The sequence below is a fragment of the Kryptolebias marmoratus genome, linkage group LG20 (genome assembly GCF_001649575.2).
Source record: "Kryptolebias marmoratus isolate JLee-2015 linkage group LG20, ASM164957v2, whole genome shotgun sequence".
NCBI classification, from domain to species: Eukaryota; Metazoa; Chordata; class Actinopteri; order Cyprinodontiformes; family Rivulidae; genus Kryptolebias; species Kryptolebias marmoratus.
In genome coordinates, this window is record NC_051449.1 from 6,820,933 (window position 1) to 6,839,912 (window position 18,980).

The window sequence follows — 18,980 nt, forward strand, 5'->3', positions numbered from 1 at the left end:
TAGGTCCAAAGATAATAACTTCAGTTTTGTTTCTGTTCAGCTGGAGAAAGTTTTGGCACATCCACACATTTATCTGTTCTAAGCATCTATTCAGTGATTGGATGGGTTCAGAGTCACCTGGTGACATTGTGATGTAGAGTCCATCCAGCCTGTTGATGAACTAATGTGGATAAATGATGGAATTCATCTTTATGGAGTGTGTATATGAGGGTATGGCTGTAGCTCAGACTTCTTTACTAGATGAAAGGCAGCTGATTCAGTCTGTGTTTGGGCTAGACACTGAACCCTTGAAATGCCCTTTAATGTATAACTGTAAAGAAAAATCCATAAATACAAGACAAACATAAAGTTAGATGTAGTGTTTGTTTGAATGCATGAGCCTCTAAAAGCACTTTGTGGATTCAAGATAAGTGTATACTATTATATAAGTGCCGACTTATTTTTTTTTCTTTACATTTGTGCCGCTCAGACGATCGTGGAGGAGCGCGATCAGGAGAGGGAAAGACGCTGGAAGGCAGAACAAGCTGTGCGGAAGCTGACGGAGGAGCTGAAATGCCTGCAGACAAAGGTCGGCGAGGAAAAAGACCTTCAGAGCATGGCTCTGCACACCACAGACAGGTGAGGGGGAAGCACACAAACCTGCCGCATTGAGGCATAGAAGCAGATGTCATGCTGGAAGAAAAAAGAAAAAAGCATAATTGAACACGTCTCTGTGGATTTTATCTGTCAGCTGCATAATGGATCCTCATCATTTTCTACCCTCATAATCTTTATATGAGTTCTCCTGAGAGCAGAGCCACCTGCCAGCCTCATTCTTTAACAGAGTATCCATCCCGCCATTGTTCCTCTGACTCAGAGGCTTTTGTGCAAATGTTTAGCATTATTACCCCCATAATTAGTTTAATGATCATTAAGTTACACACCCATCTATTAAAGCCCTTGCATTAAAAGTCCAGAGGCAAGGCTTAAATACAAACTTTTCCTTCTTACTGTTGTTACACACGAGCCTGTGTGGTGTCTGCACGCTGCAGATAGTTGTGACTTTTTGTTTGCTTTCCGTGTTTGCACCACATTTCTGTTAAGACGGATCTGCACGACGGTGTAATTAAGGGCTTGTGACGCGCATATGTCAGCAGGATTACACAAATCAGACTCAGCTGTCACTTTCTAACAGCAAACACGGCTGTTCCTGTCAACATCGACACTCCTCACGAGACAGATTACAGAGAAGTGACTCATCAAGGCAGATTTGAAGCTACTGAGAATGACATTTTACAGTTAGGGGGTGTCTGATTTGTACTGTGTGTATGTCTTCATATTTTCCCTTCATTGGAGTGTCGTTTCCTTTCTTTTTACTTATGTTATAGATAAAAAAAATCCCCTATTATTAGAGTTGCTCAAGTTTTTCAGTGTATGATATATTTAATAGGCAGAAACCAGACAAAGCATCACAAAATTACTGTTGATGTTTCTTTCGCTGTTTTTCAAATTAGACGTGCGTTCTCTGCAAAACCTCCCCATCTTGTCTCCCCACGCAGACTGAAGGAGCTGTTGCTGAAAGAGAGATCAGGGCGCTCTGAGCTGCAGGCTCGCGTCGAGGAGCTGGAGACGAGGTGTCGGTCTCTCACCCGACAGCTGGAGGAGGCGCGCAGCAGCGAAGAGCAGCACCAGACTGAGCTGCGAAGACTGGAGGAAAGCATCTCCCACGGAGACGCACTCAGGGCCTGCCAGCGCGCTGAAGAGGTACACGCGCTGCTTCGTTGGCCCGAGAACACGTCGGTTCGACACATTTACCGTACATCCAGTGAGACGATTCTTGACATGAAGTTAGTGCCCTCAAACCAGAAATAGAAATGATTCAGAATGCGTCTGTTACACCCTGTTGTCCAACTCTGAAGTTCAATTGTGGTTTTAAACTTTGATTTAAACTTTTGATGCACTGATTATATCCATGTGCTGGCCTTCCTCAGACCAAACGGTACCAGGAGCTGGAGAACAAGGCAGCGGCTCTGAGGAGAGAGCTGGACCTCCAGAGAGTCTCAGTTCGGCAGCACAAAGACAAAGTGCAGCAGCTGCATGAGCTGCTGGCATCCAGGGAACAAGAGCACAGGTACACTTCCTAAATCTGACTGAAATCTGCTCTGTTTATGAGCAGCATGGTTCTCTATGTGTATTATCTGCCTAAGTTCGATCAGAATTTTGTTATTTTTAATTATTTAACACAGTCCTCACTCAAAAAAAACAGTTTCTCTTTTTTAAATTCTATAAAATATCTGATCTCGATGGTGGTGAGTCATATTTGTCTGCCGAGGCTGATTTCTCTGAAAAGGTACGGTCTTTAGTCTTTTTTTGTCATTTCTTTTCAGTCTGCATTGACCCGTGTCTGAGTGAGATTTTAAAAGCTGATGTTTTTGTATTTCTGTGCTTCAATCAACATTCTTCAAAGCTTAAATCAAAATGTATCAACAGCTTCATGGTTAGCTAGAGAAAATTAAATATTCTTTTAGTGTTTATCCATTAAAGAAGAAACCAAAAATATTATTTTTCTTTAGATGTCGTACCTTATGTACTTTAGAATTTAGACTTTATTGTCCCCAAGGGGAAATTCTTTTCCACAAACCAGCCCCTGCACTAAAGTCTACTTTATTTCAAGGCAATTTATAAAATAAGCACAAAAACTAAGGAAACTTGTGTTTGGTTGTTTATGTTTTTGTTGTAACAATGCTTCTTGGCAATAACTCTTATACTGTTGGAAAGCGTGGTTATTTTCTCTTAAATGGTGCCACAAATGTTAGGAGAATGCGTTTGAGTTTTGAGCAGCAGAGTTGAGTAAGTGGGTTGCGGCCATGAAAAAGTTGCCAAATCTTCTCTGGCAAACAGCTTATTCAGTTGTTGACTCTTGTTTTGTGTCATTTATTGGATTGGATAAGTGAAGTCTTAAGAAACCATTTTGACAATTTAACAGTGTATTAATTTAACAAACAGGGGTCTCAGCAGCAGGAGGAAGAACCATATACAGTCACAACATGCTGCTCACCGGTCTTTGAGGTCAGGACTGCAGGCAGGTCACTCCTTCCTCTCCACTCCCAAATTCTGGAGGTAGTCTCTGACAAACCTGCTCTGTGGGGGCGAGCGTTGCCATCTTGGTTTGGACCCAGATTGTGGAGATATGGGAGTGCCACTGGTTGCTCACCGGGGGGTACCAAGCTCAAAACAAGAGTCAACCCACATACTAAACTCTGCCGCTTATCCTACAGACACATTTTCCTGGCAAATGTGGCTCCAATTAAGAGTAAATAAACAGATTTTCCAACAGTATAAGATTTATTACCAACAAGCAACATTACACCAAAGAAATAATCAACCAAACATAAATTTTCTTACTTTTTGAGCTATATTTAGTTCCTTATAGTAGCACAATTTTTGTTATATAATAAGAAGTGCAAATTTATGAAGCTTAGTTGCTTGCTTGAATTTGGTTTTAAGACATAGGATTATGTTGTTTAAATACTGTTAAAACTTGTGGACATTTATTTTTCTGTTAAGGGTGCAGTTGCACGGTGTGCGCAGGTCATCGACTTCTGATTGCCTTCTTCCCGCAGGAGACAGCTGGAGCTGCGGTTGCAGCCCGGTGGGGCAGATTTCCGTGAGGCAGTGGCGAAGGAAGTCGCAGCAGTGGAGGTGAAACACAAGCAGAGGGCGGCGGAGCTGCAGGAGAAGCTGTCAGACGGCAGGAAACAGTACGCCGCCCTGGAGGACGAGTTCCGCATGGCGCTGACCATCGAGGCCGCTCGCTTCACCGAGGTCTGCTGAGCGATAACCTGAAATCACTGGTTTGGTTTGACGTGTGCAGCAATAATTAATCTGATTAAACCTTTATTATTATGACGCTGCCATATAAACTTCATTTTCTGATCACATAACTTTGAAAAGCTCATGTTTGGAGGAAGCAAACCGAGCCATGAGGAACCTTCTTATTTTATTCGCTGTTAAATCTAAATGAAGTTTTCATGTATTTTGTAACAATCTGCTGCTTTAAAACTCATCCCTTCATTTGGAGTCTTCAGGTCAATGTCTGTAAGCAAGTTTGTTTTGAGCAACATATTTTTGGAAATTCAGTCACTTGTTTTGGGCTTGTTTTCTAATATTATATTGAAATGATTATTTTTATGGAGGTTATAATAGGTGTGTAGATCATATAAGTGAAATATACAGCTTGGTTGTCTTTAAAAGTAAAGAAAATCCACAAAATAAAATAAAGAAATGCTAAAGGCTGCTCATCTCTGCTGTCTATTCTCAACATCCTGTCCTGGTATTTAGTCCTAAATCTTCAAGTCTCAACATTTTGAGACTTTGACCAGGATTTTATTATTACAGACACTTAGAAAGCTGCAGGGCATTTTACGTCGTTAAAAAAACTATTTTAAGCACAAAAGGCAATTCAGCCAAATTCAGAGTGTGCCGAGCAGGAAAGCTGCAGTTAAGAAGAAGATAATTTTGGAGGAAGAGAGACATAAAAGTAAAATTCTTTGGTTTAAACAATATGGGGGTAAATAATATTTGGATCAGCTCAAACAGCACTGAGGTGTAGGAGGAGAGTGTGGGCGTGAATAATTATTACACTCTTTGACTCAAAAACGAAGTGCATGCAGGTGACATTCAAACAACATAAGTAGCATATTTTCCTGTTTAATTACAGCTTCTGTAATGTTATCCTGACGCTGAGGCTACGTTCTGTCTCTTGGCACCTGTTAAATAATTACTTTGTTCAATAAATGGTAAATTGGTTGAACTAGAACTGACCTCTGTCTCATGAAATGCGGTGGATTTGATTTCAGGCTTGTGGTAAAAAGCTGAGGCTCTGCTATGATCACTGAACTCGGGACAAGCAGCCTTTGATTGCTGCTGGAGGGAGGCTTTACAGGAAGAATGGATTTGAATCAGTTCTCGCTTTCATTCAGCTTCTGCGCAAAACGTAATCTTTTATTGATCGCCACTCAAACTTTCACCTTAAAAAAAAAACAACCTTGACTGCGAAATAAACTGCTGCCCTCATGAATATAAAACCTTGTTGAGAATAAACTGCCTTCACATTGTTTAACTCTTAGGTTTCTTGTTCACACTTTGATATCTTTTGCTTTTTTGTCTGCAGGTGAAGGAGGTTTGTGATCACGTGACCTCAGAGCTGATGGAGCTCAAGGCGACCCTCGTTCAGTCCCAGCAGAGGGAGAAGAAGTCAGCCTCTCTGGTGCAGGAGCTCACAGCTATGGTGAAAGAACAGAAGAGCCGCATCTCTGAGCTCGTCAAAGCCAAGAAGGATGCTGTCACCGATCTCAGGGTGCGATCAGGTTTGAAATATTACAAGCAGAGCAGCAACAGATGCTTCCTTTTTCCAAAACCTGGTTACTCAGAGCGTGAAGGAGAGAGAGGGAGCACTTTCTGACATTATGAATACTGAATGGTCCAGCTGCCTCACCATCTGCCAACCTTGACAGACGGCGGTTCATCATTAATACTGCCTGTGTCTGTTCCGCTGCCAGAACCGACTGCGTTCCCTAGAAGGAGAGGTGGAACAGAGCCGGCGCCTGGGCCTGCAGCTCGAGGTGCTGAAGAAAGACAAGCAGCGGCTCTCGGCTCAGCTCACGGCTCAGGAGTCGGTGATAGACGGCCTCAGAGCTGAGAGGAAGATCTGGGGCCAGGAGCTCGCTCAGCAAGGTGACAGATCCAGGAGGACGTTTGTGATGCTCTTTGAGTCAGCTCTACAGTGCACGAGAGACTCTGAAAGACAGGTTTATTTGTTTATTGGGATTCTGTCTGTAATGCGCTGGCTTGTGAATTCTTTGTAAAATTTAAGAGATTCTACCGTCAAGCCAGCCAGCATAAAGAAGATTTATTCTGTTTAACATTCTTTTCTACAGGTACCCAGTATCTCTTGCCATCTAGTGGTTAATTGGGAGATGTACACAGTCTCTCAATTTGGGCTTCTTTACCTTTGATTAACCATCAGTAAATATACAGGTAGGAGGATAGAACTGAAAAACTTTGGAGAAGTTTGGGGCCACTTAAAAAAAATTGTTTCCTTTGAGGCAAATTACGAAGAAATGAGGCATAGGTAAAGATTTCTGTTCAGAGCTGTAACTATCAATTATTAAAATAGATAAATTAACTAAATGTAAGAAACATAAAGTTGCTGATTGTATGCATTGTTCTTCGTCAGGTGCATCATTGGCTCAGGATCGTGGGCGTCTGGAGGCCAGGATTGAGGTTCTGACCACCGAGCTGGAGGCTCAGAGAAAACAGAACCAGAGGGACCACGACGCCCTTAAAATCAAAACCAAAATCATGGAGGACCAGACAGAGACCATCCGCAAACTCAAAGAGGTTCTATGACGTTCCTTTTTTTAAACTCCACAGATTAAGAAGGAGCTTTTTAGTTTTTTTAATTGAATGTTTTCAGCTTATTAGAAGTCAAATAGCTCCAGAGGTTCGGTGTATGTTTCTGTCTTCATCTTGAGACGCACTGAGTTGATTTTTCCCCCACCGCCTTTCCTGCCGCTCAGTCCTCGCAGGAGCGCGACGATCAGGTCCGTCGGTTGAGGGAGGAGGCCGTGCAGGTCCAGAAGAAGCTCCAGCAGCAGCTGGAGGAGGAATCGGGCCAACAGGCAGAGCTGAAGGAGCAGCTGGCACATCTGAGTCTGCGTAAGGAGGAGCTGAAACAGCAGCTGGAAGACAAGGAGGCAGAGCTCGAGGAGATCAGAAGAGTTTACAGGCAAGAGTCCAGCTACAAATTCAGATATGTTGTATCCTGATAAAAGAGCTTCTGTGTACCCAATAATGTTTAAATTATGAAATTAAACTCTTCTTAAAATGGAAAACAAAAGTAAGGGAAAACATTAGTGTTTCCAGATTTTGGTGACTATTGCAGTTCCTCAAATGTGCAAGGTATTTATGAACATATCCACAACGATGTTCAGTTTTTATCTTGTTTTTTTTGTTGCCATTGGAAAGAAAAGAGTCTAAAAGGGTTTGAAATCTTAAAATGGAAATTGTCTCGTAACCCTGATTTGTTTCTGAAATCCTGTTTCGTTTTGTTTTTTCTAAATTTAACTTTTTGTGTCTTTTTTTCTGTCAGTGATTCCAGAAAGAAGTGGCAGGAGAAGGCAGAGCTGCTCACTCGACTTGAGAGCCAAGTGAAGCGAACAAAGGAAAGTTTTGATTCCAAGGAGCGCCTCCTGCTGGAAGAAAGAGATAAAGTAACTGAAGCACACAGGTAATGTCTTCACTCTGGCAGTTTATTTCAATTATCTTCACCTGAGTTTATATCCTTTTATAATTGTTCTGCCTAGTCTGAAAAATACATTTATTTGATCCTCTTGAGTCTAAGCAGCAGCTTCAGAGCTGCACCTTGTATATATCATGTTTAATTTGTGGTTGTCTGTCCCGCAGAGCTGCAGTGGAAAAGCTGCGCTGCGTGGATGATGCTTTCCGCCGACAGCTGGAGTCTGTCCAGGCTGCGCATCAAGCTGAGCTCCTTCGGCTGGCTAATGAAAACCAGAAAAAGATAGAACAGGCTAATCAGAAGGTAAACCGTAGGCCGTGTTCTTCCTAACGTCTTCCCTTCAGACTGTAGAGAATATCAGCTGCTGTTTGTCAGTGTGTTCACGTCTCGCTAATGTAAACACAGGCATTGTTTAACTGTCTGCTGTGACAGATCGGAAAGGGGCGTCTTGAAAGTAATTATTGGTTATCATTCTGAATGAGAGGGAGCGACACAAATCTCAATCAAGGCTTTTGTTGCTTTTTTCACTGTTGGGTTAATGTTTCATTGGAAATTATAGGACGGATTACTTCAGTGAGAGGATGGCTTTGTTTCGGCGTCTGTTTTTTTTATCTACAAGTTGTTGGAAATAAAGATTTAGCAATTGGGAAAAAAAACTCAATAAGATCCTCAGTCACTGAATGATTGTAAAAGTTCTGCTTTGAACCTTTTTATATTATTGTTCTGTTTGTTTTCTGCAGCTAAATGTGTCTGTTGTCCTTCCTCAGGTGTTTGAAGTTGAGGAGGAAATGCGTCAACTTCTCCAGGAGACAGAAGCCAACAAGAAAGTCATGGAGGCGAAAATGAAACGGCTCACCGGCGCGCTAAAAGACTTTACCACATAATGTGAAGAACTAAAACACTGGGCACTTATCATTTGTAAAAACAGTTTTCATATACAAATATATTTTTGTACATTTTAGATCATTTGTTTATTGCACTTTAATCTGATTTGTGTAATAAATTTTGTCCTGTTACATATTTTTTTTTGTTAATGTATGATTAAGGATACAAGGTCCAGCCCTAACAAAGTGTTTATTTAGTGATTCAAAGGTTCAGTTAGATGGAGAGAAATAATATTTGAGCTCAGTCGACTAGAATTTAGTTATCACAGTTTAGTGAATCATAAAAAAACAACTGAACGCATATTTACTCTCTTAATGTTGCTGCAAAGTGGATCAAATGGATAATTCTATAGTTTTGGAGGTGTTTGTATATGTGGCAATATTTCAAAGCTGAGCCATAAATATGTTGTTTTTAAAAAAAAATCAGATTCATTGACTTTATGTTGCTGTGTTTTATAATAAAATAGTTTTAAAAATGTCCATAAACAGTGAAATAATGGTTTTAAGGAATAAAAATGATGGAAATGAAAATTCAAATCCGCATAATGCTAACTAATGTTAAGGTAGTTAGCATTTTTGTAGCTGTTTATGGTAAGTCGTTCAGTGTTATTTTTTATTTATTTTGTGGTGTTTGTGCTTAAGTTCTTAGTTGAGAGGGCGTGGCCAAATTCCAGAGAGGCGTGGCTTTGTCGAAGGGAGGAGCGAACGGGAGGGACTAGGGTTGCCGTGGCAACCGTAACCTAACGTAACGTACGTTGATTTTAAAACGACCCCAGGTACTGCTGTCGTCCCTTTCAGGTAACGGAAGGCGTTGTCTGCTAACGGGGAGAAATGTTTGTTTTTAGTTGAGGTGGTCGAGTTGGGAAAGAAAGAAAAAACAAAACAAAACAAAAAGGAGCGAACACTTCTGTTGTAGAAAGAAGATGGAGATTGAGACGACGGAGACGACTGTACGCTCTACCCCGAGTCGCCATGAGAAAAGTTTGGGGCTCCTCACGATGAAGTTTGTCAGTCTGCTGCAGGAAGCGAAGGATGGAGTCCTTGATTTGAAAGTGGTCAGTGAAGCTGAGAGGCTAGGCTCTGTGGGTTTATGGGGTAGGCTAATATAACATTAACCGGTTCCTCTGAGGGTTTTAACAAAGGGCCAAGTCAGGTGCTTCGATGTATTGACCAACAAGCCGCCATTACGCTGCCTAAATGTTTATCGGTTTAGAAAAGAGAGCAAAACTCGAGGTTCTCTTAACATTTGTGTCACTTTCAAGTACCTAAACCAGGTAATACAAAATCAAAATTATAGTAAACATAACTGTGAAGGAGTGAATTAAAAATAATCTTGTACTTTAAAGGCAAACTATAACATGAAACCTACAAAAAGTCATCTTGAACTATATGAAATGGTGCAGTTTGAATTAGTTTACTACAGTAGTTTTCCACATGTATTGATATTTTAGTTCTGAAATGCAGGTATGCATTGAATGGAAACAAACCAGGTGGAAGCTTAAGTCATATGATTTGCCTTCATTAGGCTGGTTTATAGCAGGTAAACAAATCTAGACAGAAAAACCAGGTGAAATTCATCCCGTTTTCAAGTCTGGTTCAATTTAGATGGCTTTAAAAACCTATCTGCATGCTTTACTCGACAAATCCGAGCGTAAATACGTACAAATACATGAGAATTGTTGGACTGATTCATTTTAAACTGCTCTTCTGTGGACGTAACCATTGTTGGCCTATTTCGCTTTCAAATTTTCAACTTTAGGTCGTATTAACCATCGATATGTGGGGACAAAAATGGGTCAGATTTTGTTTTTTTGCTTTATAAATTTTATTTTACCCAGTCTTCCTGACTATAAGTATTTGTCTAACAGCTTTGTTGGCCTTTCTAGCGATCTCTGCTCATAAATCCATTCAAGGTTTAATTTCTTATTGACCCTTTTCTTTTTGCTCGCCTAAATATTTTAGACAACAGTCTTAGTAAGACTTGAACACATTATAATACATCATTTAATGTGTTTAGATAGATGGTTTACATTCTGCTACCATAAATGTATGAATCCTAAATGGATCAGGATAGTTTAGTTTATAAGAGTGCGTACTTTTCCTTTAATAATGAAGACTCTTCCCTCTCTTTCTGCGCGCCTAAGCTGGGTAATGTTTACTTAATGTTTCCTGGAACTCTTCCCCCCCCCTCTGTTATTGTATAAATGTCTGCCAAAGCATTTAATTTGCTCTTTGTGCAGCCCTAATTGATCAAATCCTTCATTCGCTGGCATCATCGTGTCTCTCTTTTCTTTTCTTTGTTAATTCCCAGAGTGTGTGACAGAGATGGTTTCCTGCAAATTAAAGTAACTCTATCTTGTCAGCACTAATGTGACGCTTGTCTGGATCAACAGGCTGCAGATAGCCTGGCAGTGAAGCAGAAGAGGAGGATTTATGACATTACCAATGTGCTGGAAGGCGTGGGCCTGATCGAGAAGAAAAACAAGAACATCATCCAGTGGAGGTTTGTTGTTTTATAATTGTTAAGTAAACTAAGTCTTAGCTGTTGATAAGGAAAATGGGCTTTATCTGGTGCAGGAATTGATGTCGATGAATGGCATAATACTTTCTGCTTCTTTACGCTCAGAGGCCAGAACAGAAGCAGCCAGACTCAGGAGGTGCTGGAACAGGTCAGAGAGCTAAAGGCCCAGATCTGTAAGCTGGAGGCCCAGGAGAAAGAGCTGGACGACCAGAAGGTCTGGCTGGAGGAGAACATCAAACACCTCAACCACGACCCAGTCACCAATGCATATCCTTCAGCTCATGATTAAAGTTCTTTCTTTTCATTTTGTTGTTTACTTATGGAAGAAATTTCTCACGTTGCATCTGTTTTGTAGTCTTGCTTCATGTTAAGACAAGTTATTCAGCAATGCTGTCTTGCAAGATAACCCTCCCTAAAAATGAAATTACTTTTTTGACTCTAAATTTCGAAATTTATCACTGAATCTTTGCGTTTCTTTATGTTTTCCTGGAAAAGTTTGTTGTTTTTTGCTTTTTCCCTTTAGATTGTTATTTTAGTTTTTCCCAAGGCCAGTTTCATTCATTTCAAGGGGTAGAAATCCCTGCTTTATCCTTTCAATATTGTTTCCTTATGGCACAGAGAAAAGGCTATAAAGGGAGGATTATGAATATAATCGCTATTGTCAGTCAGTGAAATGGCAGCCAGGCTAATCCTGACTTAGACAGCGCTTTCAGCTTTGTTTTTCCCGTGGATTGTCTCCGTTTTGTCCTGCAGCTAATCCTGTTTCCTTGACACCTCTCTTACCTATAAATTTGTGACACACGAGGACATCTGCGGCGCTTTCAAAGGAGACACCCTTCTAGCAGTCGTGGCTCCTTCTGGAACCCAGCTGGAGGTGCCGCTTCCTGAAATGGTAGTTCGATTCGTCATTATGGACCTGGAACAGTTTTATTCCGCCCTGCGCTAATTACATTCACAGCCCAGCCAAAAAAAAACTCTATTTGTGTTCATAAGGCAGGCCACATCTTGCTTTCTCTAAACCTCTGGCACTTTATTCATGTGTGTGTTGTAATATTTATAAAAAATATTGTCGTAAATAGTTCATATTTTATACTTTTGAAGTGCAAAGCTCATGAAAAAAACATCTCAAAACTTAGTGGAGTGAGACATTTCAAAGTCCGAACTTGCTGAATTTATAAAAATACTAGTGTTAATTACTTATAACTATAGTTTGGGTCGGTTGTGTTGTAATGAAGCTAGAAGCAGATGTTCATCCTTCACACCAAACCAAACACTGCTGGCTTAGTTTGGATGACTTATTAGGTTTCTATGTTTTTAAATCAAGAGTTGTACCATGTATCTGTGTCTATATTCATCTTTCCCAGTCATGCAACTTTTCATACAGATCTTTAAATATAATCGCTGAGACTTAATTTGAGCTCATTGATGTGTTTTTATCCCAAAGTGCAAGAGTGGTCAGAAGAAGTACCAGGTGAACCTGCGGAGCCACTCGGCTCCCATCCAGGTGCTGCTCATCAACAGAGACTCGGGCTCCACGGTGCCCGTGGTCTTTCCTGTTCCGCCCACCGACGACATCTGTCCAATGCCTACTCCACCCAGCACCCCCGCCAGCCTGCAGAGGTTCCCTCTCCCGAACTCGGAGTGCTCTGCGGCCAGCACCACCTCCCCGTTCTGCAGCCAGGACTCCATCTGCTCCGACCAGCAGATGGTGCTGTCAGATCACGGTGGCGTTCTGACGCCGTCCTGCTCGCCCGATGACGTGGAGATGGGTAAGAACAGAGGCTGATGGGTTAAAGAAATGAAATGTTTTTGATGGGTTTCTATAAAATCTTTACATTCAGTTCTTCTTGACAGTCAGAGGCAGTAATAAACAGGATTTATTGGACAAATGTGTGGCTTTACATTTAGAATTTTAACATTTGTGCAAAAATAAATACTTGAAATAAGACAAGTTATTTAAACGATACACAACTTCATGTCTCACAAAATACCCCATGCACAATAGCTTATACAAATTAGTTTTGCTCTTAAATTCCAGTACTGTTTTTTTTTTTTTTTAGGTAAAAGTTTCTTGCTGTCAGCTTTCTGTTGTTTTTCTCCTTGGTGTCGTTTGCAGACTGCTGTTATTTTGTGCTCACGTCCTCTTGGACAGATAGATGATAAAGGCCCAGTTTCCTTTGTGTACAACATGTAATCAATGTCGCCGGACGATGTTTGGACAGAAACCGCTTCACTTGTTCTGTCACGTTTTACTCTTGACTGAAGAATCCCTTGGAGTCAGGGAGTGACCACAGACAGAAGAAATGTATTCTGCACCGTGCCGTGTGTGACACAGCGCACCAAAAACAGGAAATAAATCAAAAACAAACAAAAAGCAGAGAGTTGTTCTTTAAAACAGATCAGTGTTCCTGGGCTTCAGCAGTAGCAGCAACTCTTATAGAATTATTATTTTATATTTCTCTCAGAATTTTCTTTTTTGTCCCCCCCATCAAACACAAATATTTAAGTTTTCCTGGATACGGTAGTGCCAAAGTGATTTTTGCTGTTGCTCCTGGCAGTTTGTAACCACCCACAGTCATCATGGAAACAAGAGAGTTGTTTATATGTTTGAGCAGCTAATTTAACCATCAAATGACTAACTACTGACCGGAGTGAGACCACAGCTGTCAGATGACTTCAGGAGGAGGCGTCATGGAGGAAGTTTAGATCAAGTTATCATTTAATCATGATGGGACTGCAGTCCTGAGGTGTGTCACCAGTGAATACGAGGCTGAGAACGAAGCCTTGGGGGGCCACTTTTTGGCACGACTTGGAAACATTCATCCCATTTTAAAACTGAACACCACAAAGGAGATCATTGTAGATTTAAGGAGGCGAAGGAAGAAGTTAAACGCTGCTTCCAAAGGAGGTGGAGGAGACGGAGGGCTGCAGATACCCTGGCCTTGAGGATTAGGTGTAATATTTACCTGTTTTTGCTTTCAATTTCAGTTCAGTCTGACTCAGAAATATCAGATATCAGAGACGTGCAAGAACTGGAAAAGACTAAAAAACAGCCACAGCTAGCGTTTTTAGTGTTATTTTATGATCTTCTATGTTGAAACTAAAGTGAAAGTGCTCTGTCAGACATGATGGCACTACTTTAATTAAATTAAATGAACCAAACCTGATGGGTCAGACCTTCAGAGACCTTTACAGAGAAGTTTGTTGTATAAAACTGTCACCCCTAGAGGGTTAGAAGTACTTATTGCAAAGTATGAAATCCAACATAAAAAGGATATCCTGAAGTATATCAATTGGTGCAGTTTGAAAGAGTTTACTCCAGTAGTACTCCAGGTATACTGAACGTAAGTGCGGGTAGGCACTCAGTTTAAGTCATGTTTCAGTAACTTTTATCATTAAACCACAAAAAAACAAGCCCCGGTTAATATTAACACAGCTGAAAGCATTTATCTGCATTTTAAAAAGGTCTAAAGGATGTTGAGACCTCTTCTTTTGTTGGGTTTTTGGTACATCAGTTTTGATGTGTGTGTGAAATACTTTTAGCAGTGGGGAAAAAAATGCAAGAACATACCTGGATAAATCAGTCATAAGAAAGAAGATTTTTGTCTGTCAAACATAAATAAATAAATAAATGTTTTCAATAAAGAAAGTACTTGTAGGCATAAATTTGACTGAAGTTGGCATCAGCAGTGCCTTGGATAGGCTGGAAAGGCATTGTGTCATGAGAACAGATAAAACTGTTTCAAATATCAGCATGGTGGGAAGGCCAACCACTTCCATGTCCTTACAGTGGTTTATCAGAAAAAGGATGAGTTAGTGTTGCAATAAGTGTGTGATCTTAGGTGAAAGACGAGACGCAACGACATCAAAATGAAACTTAGGCCTGTTTTACTAGAAAAAAATGAGGAATTAGCAACAGAAAAGAAAGGAAGCCTAAAATTTAGTTCAGTTTTTTTTTATTCTTACACAACACCATGCTGGAAAACGATGACTAATCGTAGGTTGCGTGAGCTGGTTCTTATTCAAAGATGCTTGTGGGTGAAATGAACATCTCAGACGCTGTGACCACCTGATTATTCAGTTTAGCTTGGAGTCTTCTGTAACTTCATTTATCCCAGAGATGAGGGTGATATCACTGTACTAAGACAAAGTCCACAAGTCTGTTCTCTGGGGCTGTTTTTGTTCCAGAAATCCAAACTTTGTTACTGTAAAATATTCTGCTCCTTGCAGCGTGTCACCATCCGTCTGCAGCCATGTTGGAGCAGCATCACATCGACCTGACGGGCCATGAGTTCCCGTCTGTTCTGGATGTCAGCAGCCTGCTGAAGCTTGGCGCCACTGGAGACCACATGAAGGACGACCGAGAGGGTGAGGCATGGCACCGCGGGCCCTGTGGGACTGAGCAGAACTCGGTCTTTAACTGTGTCCAGCAGCGGAGCTTCGAAGTGTCACATTCGATTCTGCTCAGGCCTGAAGGTCGAAGCGTGTTTCACCTTCAGGCCTTGTGGGTTGTAAGGAAGTCCCTCTCTGGATTGGACGCCCTTCTCACAGGTCCAATCAGATCAGTGTCAGAGAAACTTTGAGTTAAATAAACACCTTAGACTCCATGTTGTGTCCTTAACAGCGGTAGTGGTGCCCTCTGCTGTTTATGTAGTCAGAAAATGTCAACCTGAACCAAGATGCTCTGATTCTACTGCAGTGATTCTCACTTTACATGTCAGTGACTAATTATTGTTGCAGCAAAAAGGCTAAATTAAATTTATAATGTGCTCATAATCTCTGTACACTTAAATTAAATCATGTTTTCATTTCTCTTGTAGGAGCTGTTGACATAATTGACGAGCTAATGTCTGCTAACGGTAAGCAACAAAACACCCGCTTTACTAAACTGTAATTTGTCCTTTCTGCCTGGAAAAAGTCAAACATATCACCAATGTTTTTTTCTGAAATTTTCTCTGAGTGTCTGTACATGTGTGGTGTAGCTGAACACGAGAGTCTTTAGATCAAATAACAAGAAGTTATCTGGTGTCAGCGAGCCGGGCTCAGTCAGAAAGTTGAAGTAAAAGGTTGGATCAGCCGTTGAACTTATACTTAAGCCTCCACTGCAGATTAAATTCTCAGCTGCATTTGTTCATTACTCAGTTAAGCTTTTATGCATTAGTTGATTTCTTCACGTATGTATTTCTGAGGAAATTAACTCCTGCTTCACTAACGTTGCGGAATCAGGAGTGATGGGCGTCTACATTTCCATCACTGAGGACATGAGGTATTTCAGCTGTAATGAAGAGTCCACTCCCTCGGACTGATTTGGTGTCAAAGAAAGGAGAATCTGCTAAATTCTTTAACCGTCAAAAGAAACGTTGCTGCTCCTACACTGTCCAAGCAAAGTAAACAAAACTGTTTTCACTAACAAGCAGATATGATGGATAAGCCCCTTGTATAAATATCTTCATCTTCCCTCCTGATCCGTGCTCATCTCAAACTTGATCATTTTAAGCAGACTCCGTAGCCACTTTGGTTTGGACTCATACAGCTGCCACTGCTCACACACACGCTTTAAAGCGGGGGACTCGGTGCTGGAGATACAACAAGAGTTGGCAGGAACATGTCGAAACAGACAGTTGAGTTCCTTTAGGGACCAGGCTATTATCAGTACCATGTGGATCTGAAGTGGCTGGCCTGGCTCGCATGTTCTCTGCTGCATTATCTGTTTATCTCACGGAGCTGAGTGGAAAACATTAACAACATGTTTGGAGCGAGAACTGTGGAGGGGGAGGGCTGTGAGAACGTGAGAACACGCCGCATCATCTGGAACATCTTTAGATAACTTTAGGTCTGCAGTGCAGGAGGGATGCCAGCTTGATTTTCTCCCCTGGAGCCACGCAGCTAACAAACCTGAAACATGCAGCTTACTCTGCGTGAGCTAATAGAAACGTTTTTCCTCCACCCTGTATTTTCTCCACATGCAGGTATGGACTACAGCTTCAATCTGGAAGACAACGAAGGCGTGTGTGACCTGTTCGACGTGCAGATCCTCAATTACTGATCTCGCACTCTGACTGTGTGCTCAGAAGCAATTTAGAAGCCTCTCTTCAAAGATGCGACAAAGATTGATTTTGTTGTTGTTGCACAGATTGTACTTCAAAAACCGTTGCTGCCTTGAAAAACCATCTACATGTTTAGATTTCACAGCTGTGCACCAGATAACCACACGCTCTGTTTACTCTGACCTGTTGCCAACAAAACAACTTACCTGAATCCCTTCGTTATTAGGTACTTAACTGCACACTTTGAGACAGCCGTGGCTTTCCGGGTTTAAAAACATTCCAGGCAGATAAGGCGATAAAGTGGAATAAACTGAGGCTCATTTTCAACATCTTTACCGGTAAAAGTTGAGTCTCCAACACAACACGGTTTGATTTTCTTCCTCTCACAGTTTGGCTTTAGCTAACTTTTACAGTAACTTGTAATGATTCAGTATTTTTTACATTCTGCACAGGGTTGATAAGCTGTGAACTTTCTTTACATGAAACTCATCACTTGTTCTGTTTTACCAACATTTAGTGTTTAATAGGTGAAGTTTTTCTTGGCGTTTTTGTTCTTCTGTTCCTCTGAAAATGCCAAAACGTTTTCTAAATTATTGACACTGCCAATTCAGGCCTTTATAGATTTATGTTTCCTTAACTCTACAGTTGTAAAATTAAACACTTACATTTTATACTTATTTAAGTTTTTTTTTTCTTTTATAAATTAAAACAAAGCATCTCATTTGTAATTTAAATAATTGAATGTGCCAAATTTCTAATCTGAGTAATAATCTGAGCCTTTTGAAAGGCATTTTGTATATTTCTGTTTTTTCTTATTACTTTAAGCCATGTTTTTGTCGCACATTATGTTTTTTTTTTCAATAAATTGATTTAATATTTAGACTGCTTTTCTGATAATTAGATTTAGCAAAGGTTAAAAAAACTGGTTTGTTTGGGAATTAATAAATTATACAGATGTTTATCATACATTACCCAACATTTTTTTTTGGCTGAAGGAAGTGTTTTTCTGTTACTGCAACAGATGCTAACCCTCAGTCAGATGGTTTCCACATGAGCACACAAACAAAGCAGGACCTGCAGGAAAAACCCGTGATCTGAATCAGCTGGGATACAAAATGAGATACAATTTAAAAAAAAACAAAGACCCGTTAATCCAACCTATGAAGGGTTAACAAATGTATGACAAACCATAACCAAAAGGGTATTTTAAACAATCTGTTTGTGCTTGATTCTGCAAATATTGGTAAATATTTAAGTGTTTAACTTTCCTTCACTCTTCAGCTACACATTAATGCTCTCAAAGTGGTGTTACGATACGCAGTGATGAAATATACAAACGTTTATCTGCTTCTGTGTGAACAAAGAACTTCAGAGGTGTTCAGAAAGTTGCTCTCAGGAATTCAGGAAACGCCATGTTTTTTTTCCCCAGATTAAACCTTGAAGGATGCTTTGATTTTAGTCCCTGTTTAATTCTCAGGAAGTGAAATGAAAGCAGATCGTGCAGATGTGCAACATCACAGATATCTGCTGTATTTATTCATGCTGATTAAAATTAAAATGAACATCTAATTAACCGAGTGGAAGCACTCTCTAAGTCCCGTTTCTCAAACAGAGCTTGTTTTTGTGAAGAGTGCATAGATCTAACTCTTATCTCGTGTGAGTTAAATGTTTTCCTGAAAGATATCTCTAACTCCGACGTTGTAAATGGAAGCTCTGGAATGTTTTTCATCAGCACACTTGAAATTTAACGCTGTTTGTGCAGTTCAAGAGACGGCAGCTCTCTGATCCGTTACTCTGGTTTCACATCGTTATAAAGTGGTTGGTTCAAACCATCACGCCTCACTGAGGAAAAATCACTTCTTTCATTAACTCTACCATCATCCCAAGCGTTTTGTTTGCACTGTACTTTGGTTGTGAGCAAAACATTTTTCTAATAACTGACATTTTGGCATGCCACAGAGTTCAGCTTCCTAACTTCTGCTCAGTCTAGGATTTGTTGTTTGCAATAATAATAATAATAAAAATAAAAAAAGCTTCAGATGTGCTTCAGTTCCTACCATTTTCACTGCGCTTTGATTTACAAACAGCAGGCTAACACACAACTTCTTTCAGATTTATTTATTTTACATATGCCTTTTATTTATGATTGTTAGTTTAACATGTTACCAGACAATGTCTTTGCAAGTTAGCATGCTATAGGCATGTAGCTCCCTCCTAGGGTTGCCAGATATCCCTTAAAATTAGGGATT

At 40.5% G+C, this 18,980-nt stretch overlaps 2 protein-coding genes across 2 annotated transcripts in view; both read left to right on the forward strand.

Moving 5' to 3' along the window:
* The window catches only part of lrrcc1 (leucine rich repeat and coiled-coil centrosomal protein 1), a 15,717-nt gene extending 7,074 nt beyond the window's left edge, over positions 1-8,643 (forward strand). Inside the window, exons 9-19 of the mRNA XM_017410825.3 lie at positions 470-618; positions 1,539-1,743; positions 1,971-2,110; positions 3,603-3,804; positions 5,153-5,338; positions 5,541-5,715; positions 6,218-6,381; positions 6,561-6,769; positions 7,133-7,270; positions 7,447-7,582; positions 8,047-8,643. Of these exons, the coding sequence (XP_017266314.1) occupies positions 470-618; positions 1,539-1,743; positions 1,971-2,110; positions 3,603-3,804; positions 5,153-5,338; positions 5,541-5,715; positions 6,218-6,381; positions 6,561-6,769; positions 7,133-7,270; positions 7,447-7,582; positions 8,047-8,163 (1,821 nt within the window). The 3' untranslated portion in view covers positions 8,164-8,643. The remainder of the gene's footprint in view (positions 1-469; positions 619-1,538; positions 1,744-1,970; positions 2,111-3,602; positions 3,805-5,152; positions 5,339-5,540; positions 5,716-6,217; positions 6,382-6,560; positions 6,770-7,132; positions 7,271-7,446; positions 7,583-8,046) is intronic.
* Positions 8,644-8,967: 324 nt separating this feature from the next.
* LOC108232793 (transcription factor E2F5-like) lies at positions 8,968-18,760 on the forward strand. Its single transcript, XM_017410826.3, has 8 exons — positions 8,968-9,218; positions 10,557-10,666; positions 10,790-10,951; positions 11,468-11,576; positions 12,129-12,453; positions 14,915-15,052; positions 15,505-15,543; positions 16,654-18,760. Exons 1-8 carry the CDS (start codon positions 9,087-9,089, stop codon positions 16,728-16,730), a joined length of 1,092 nt encoding a protein of 363 aa, XP_017266315.1. The 5' UTR covers positions 8,968-9,086; the 3' UTR covers positions 16,731-18,760.
* Positions 18,761-18,980: the final 220 nt, after the last annotated feature.

Coding starts and splice junctions, on each gene's coding strand:
- LOC108232793 (XM_017410826.3), top strand. CDS start 9,087: ATGGAGATTGAGACGACGGAGACGACTGTACGCTCTACCCCGAGTCGC. Junction 12,454..14,914: donor GCCCGATGACGTGGAGATGG/GTAAGAACAGAG, acceptor TGCTCCTTGCAG/CGTGTCACCATCCGTCTGCA. Junction 15,053..15,504: donor CATGAAGGACGACCGAGAGG/GTGAGGCATGGC, acceptor TTTCTCTTGTAG/GAGCTGTTGACATAATTGAC.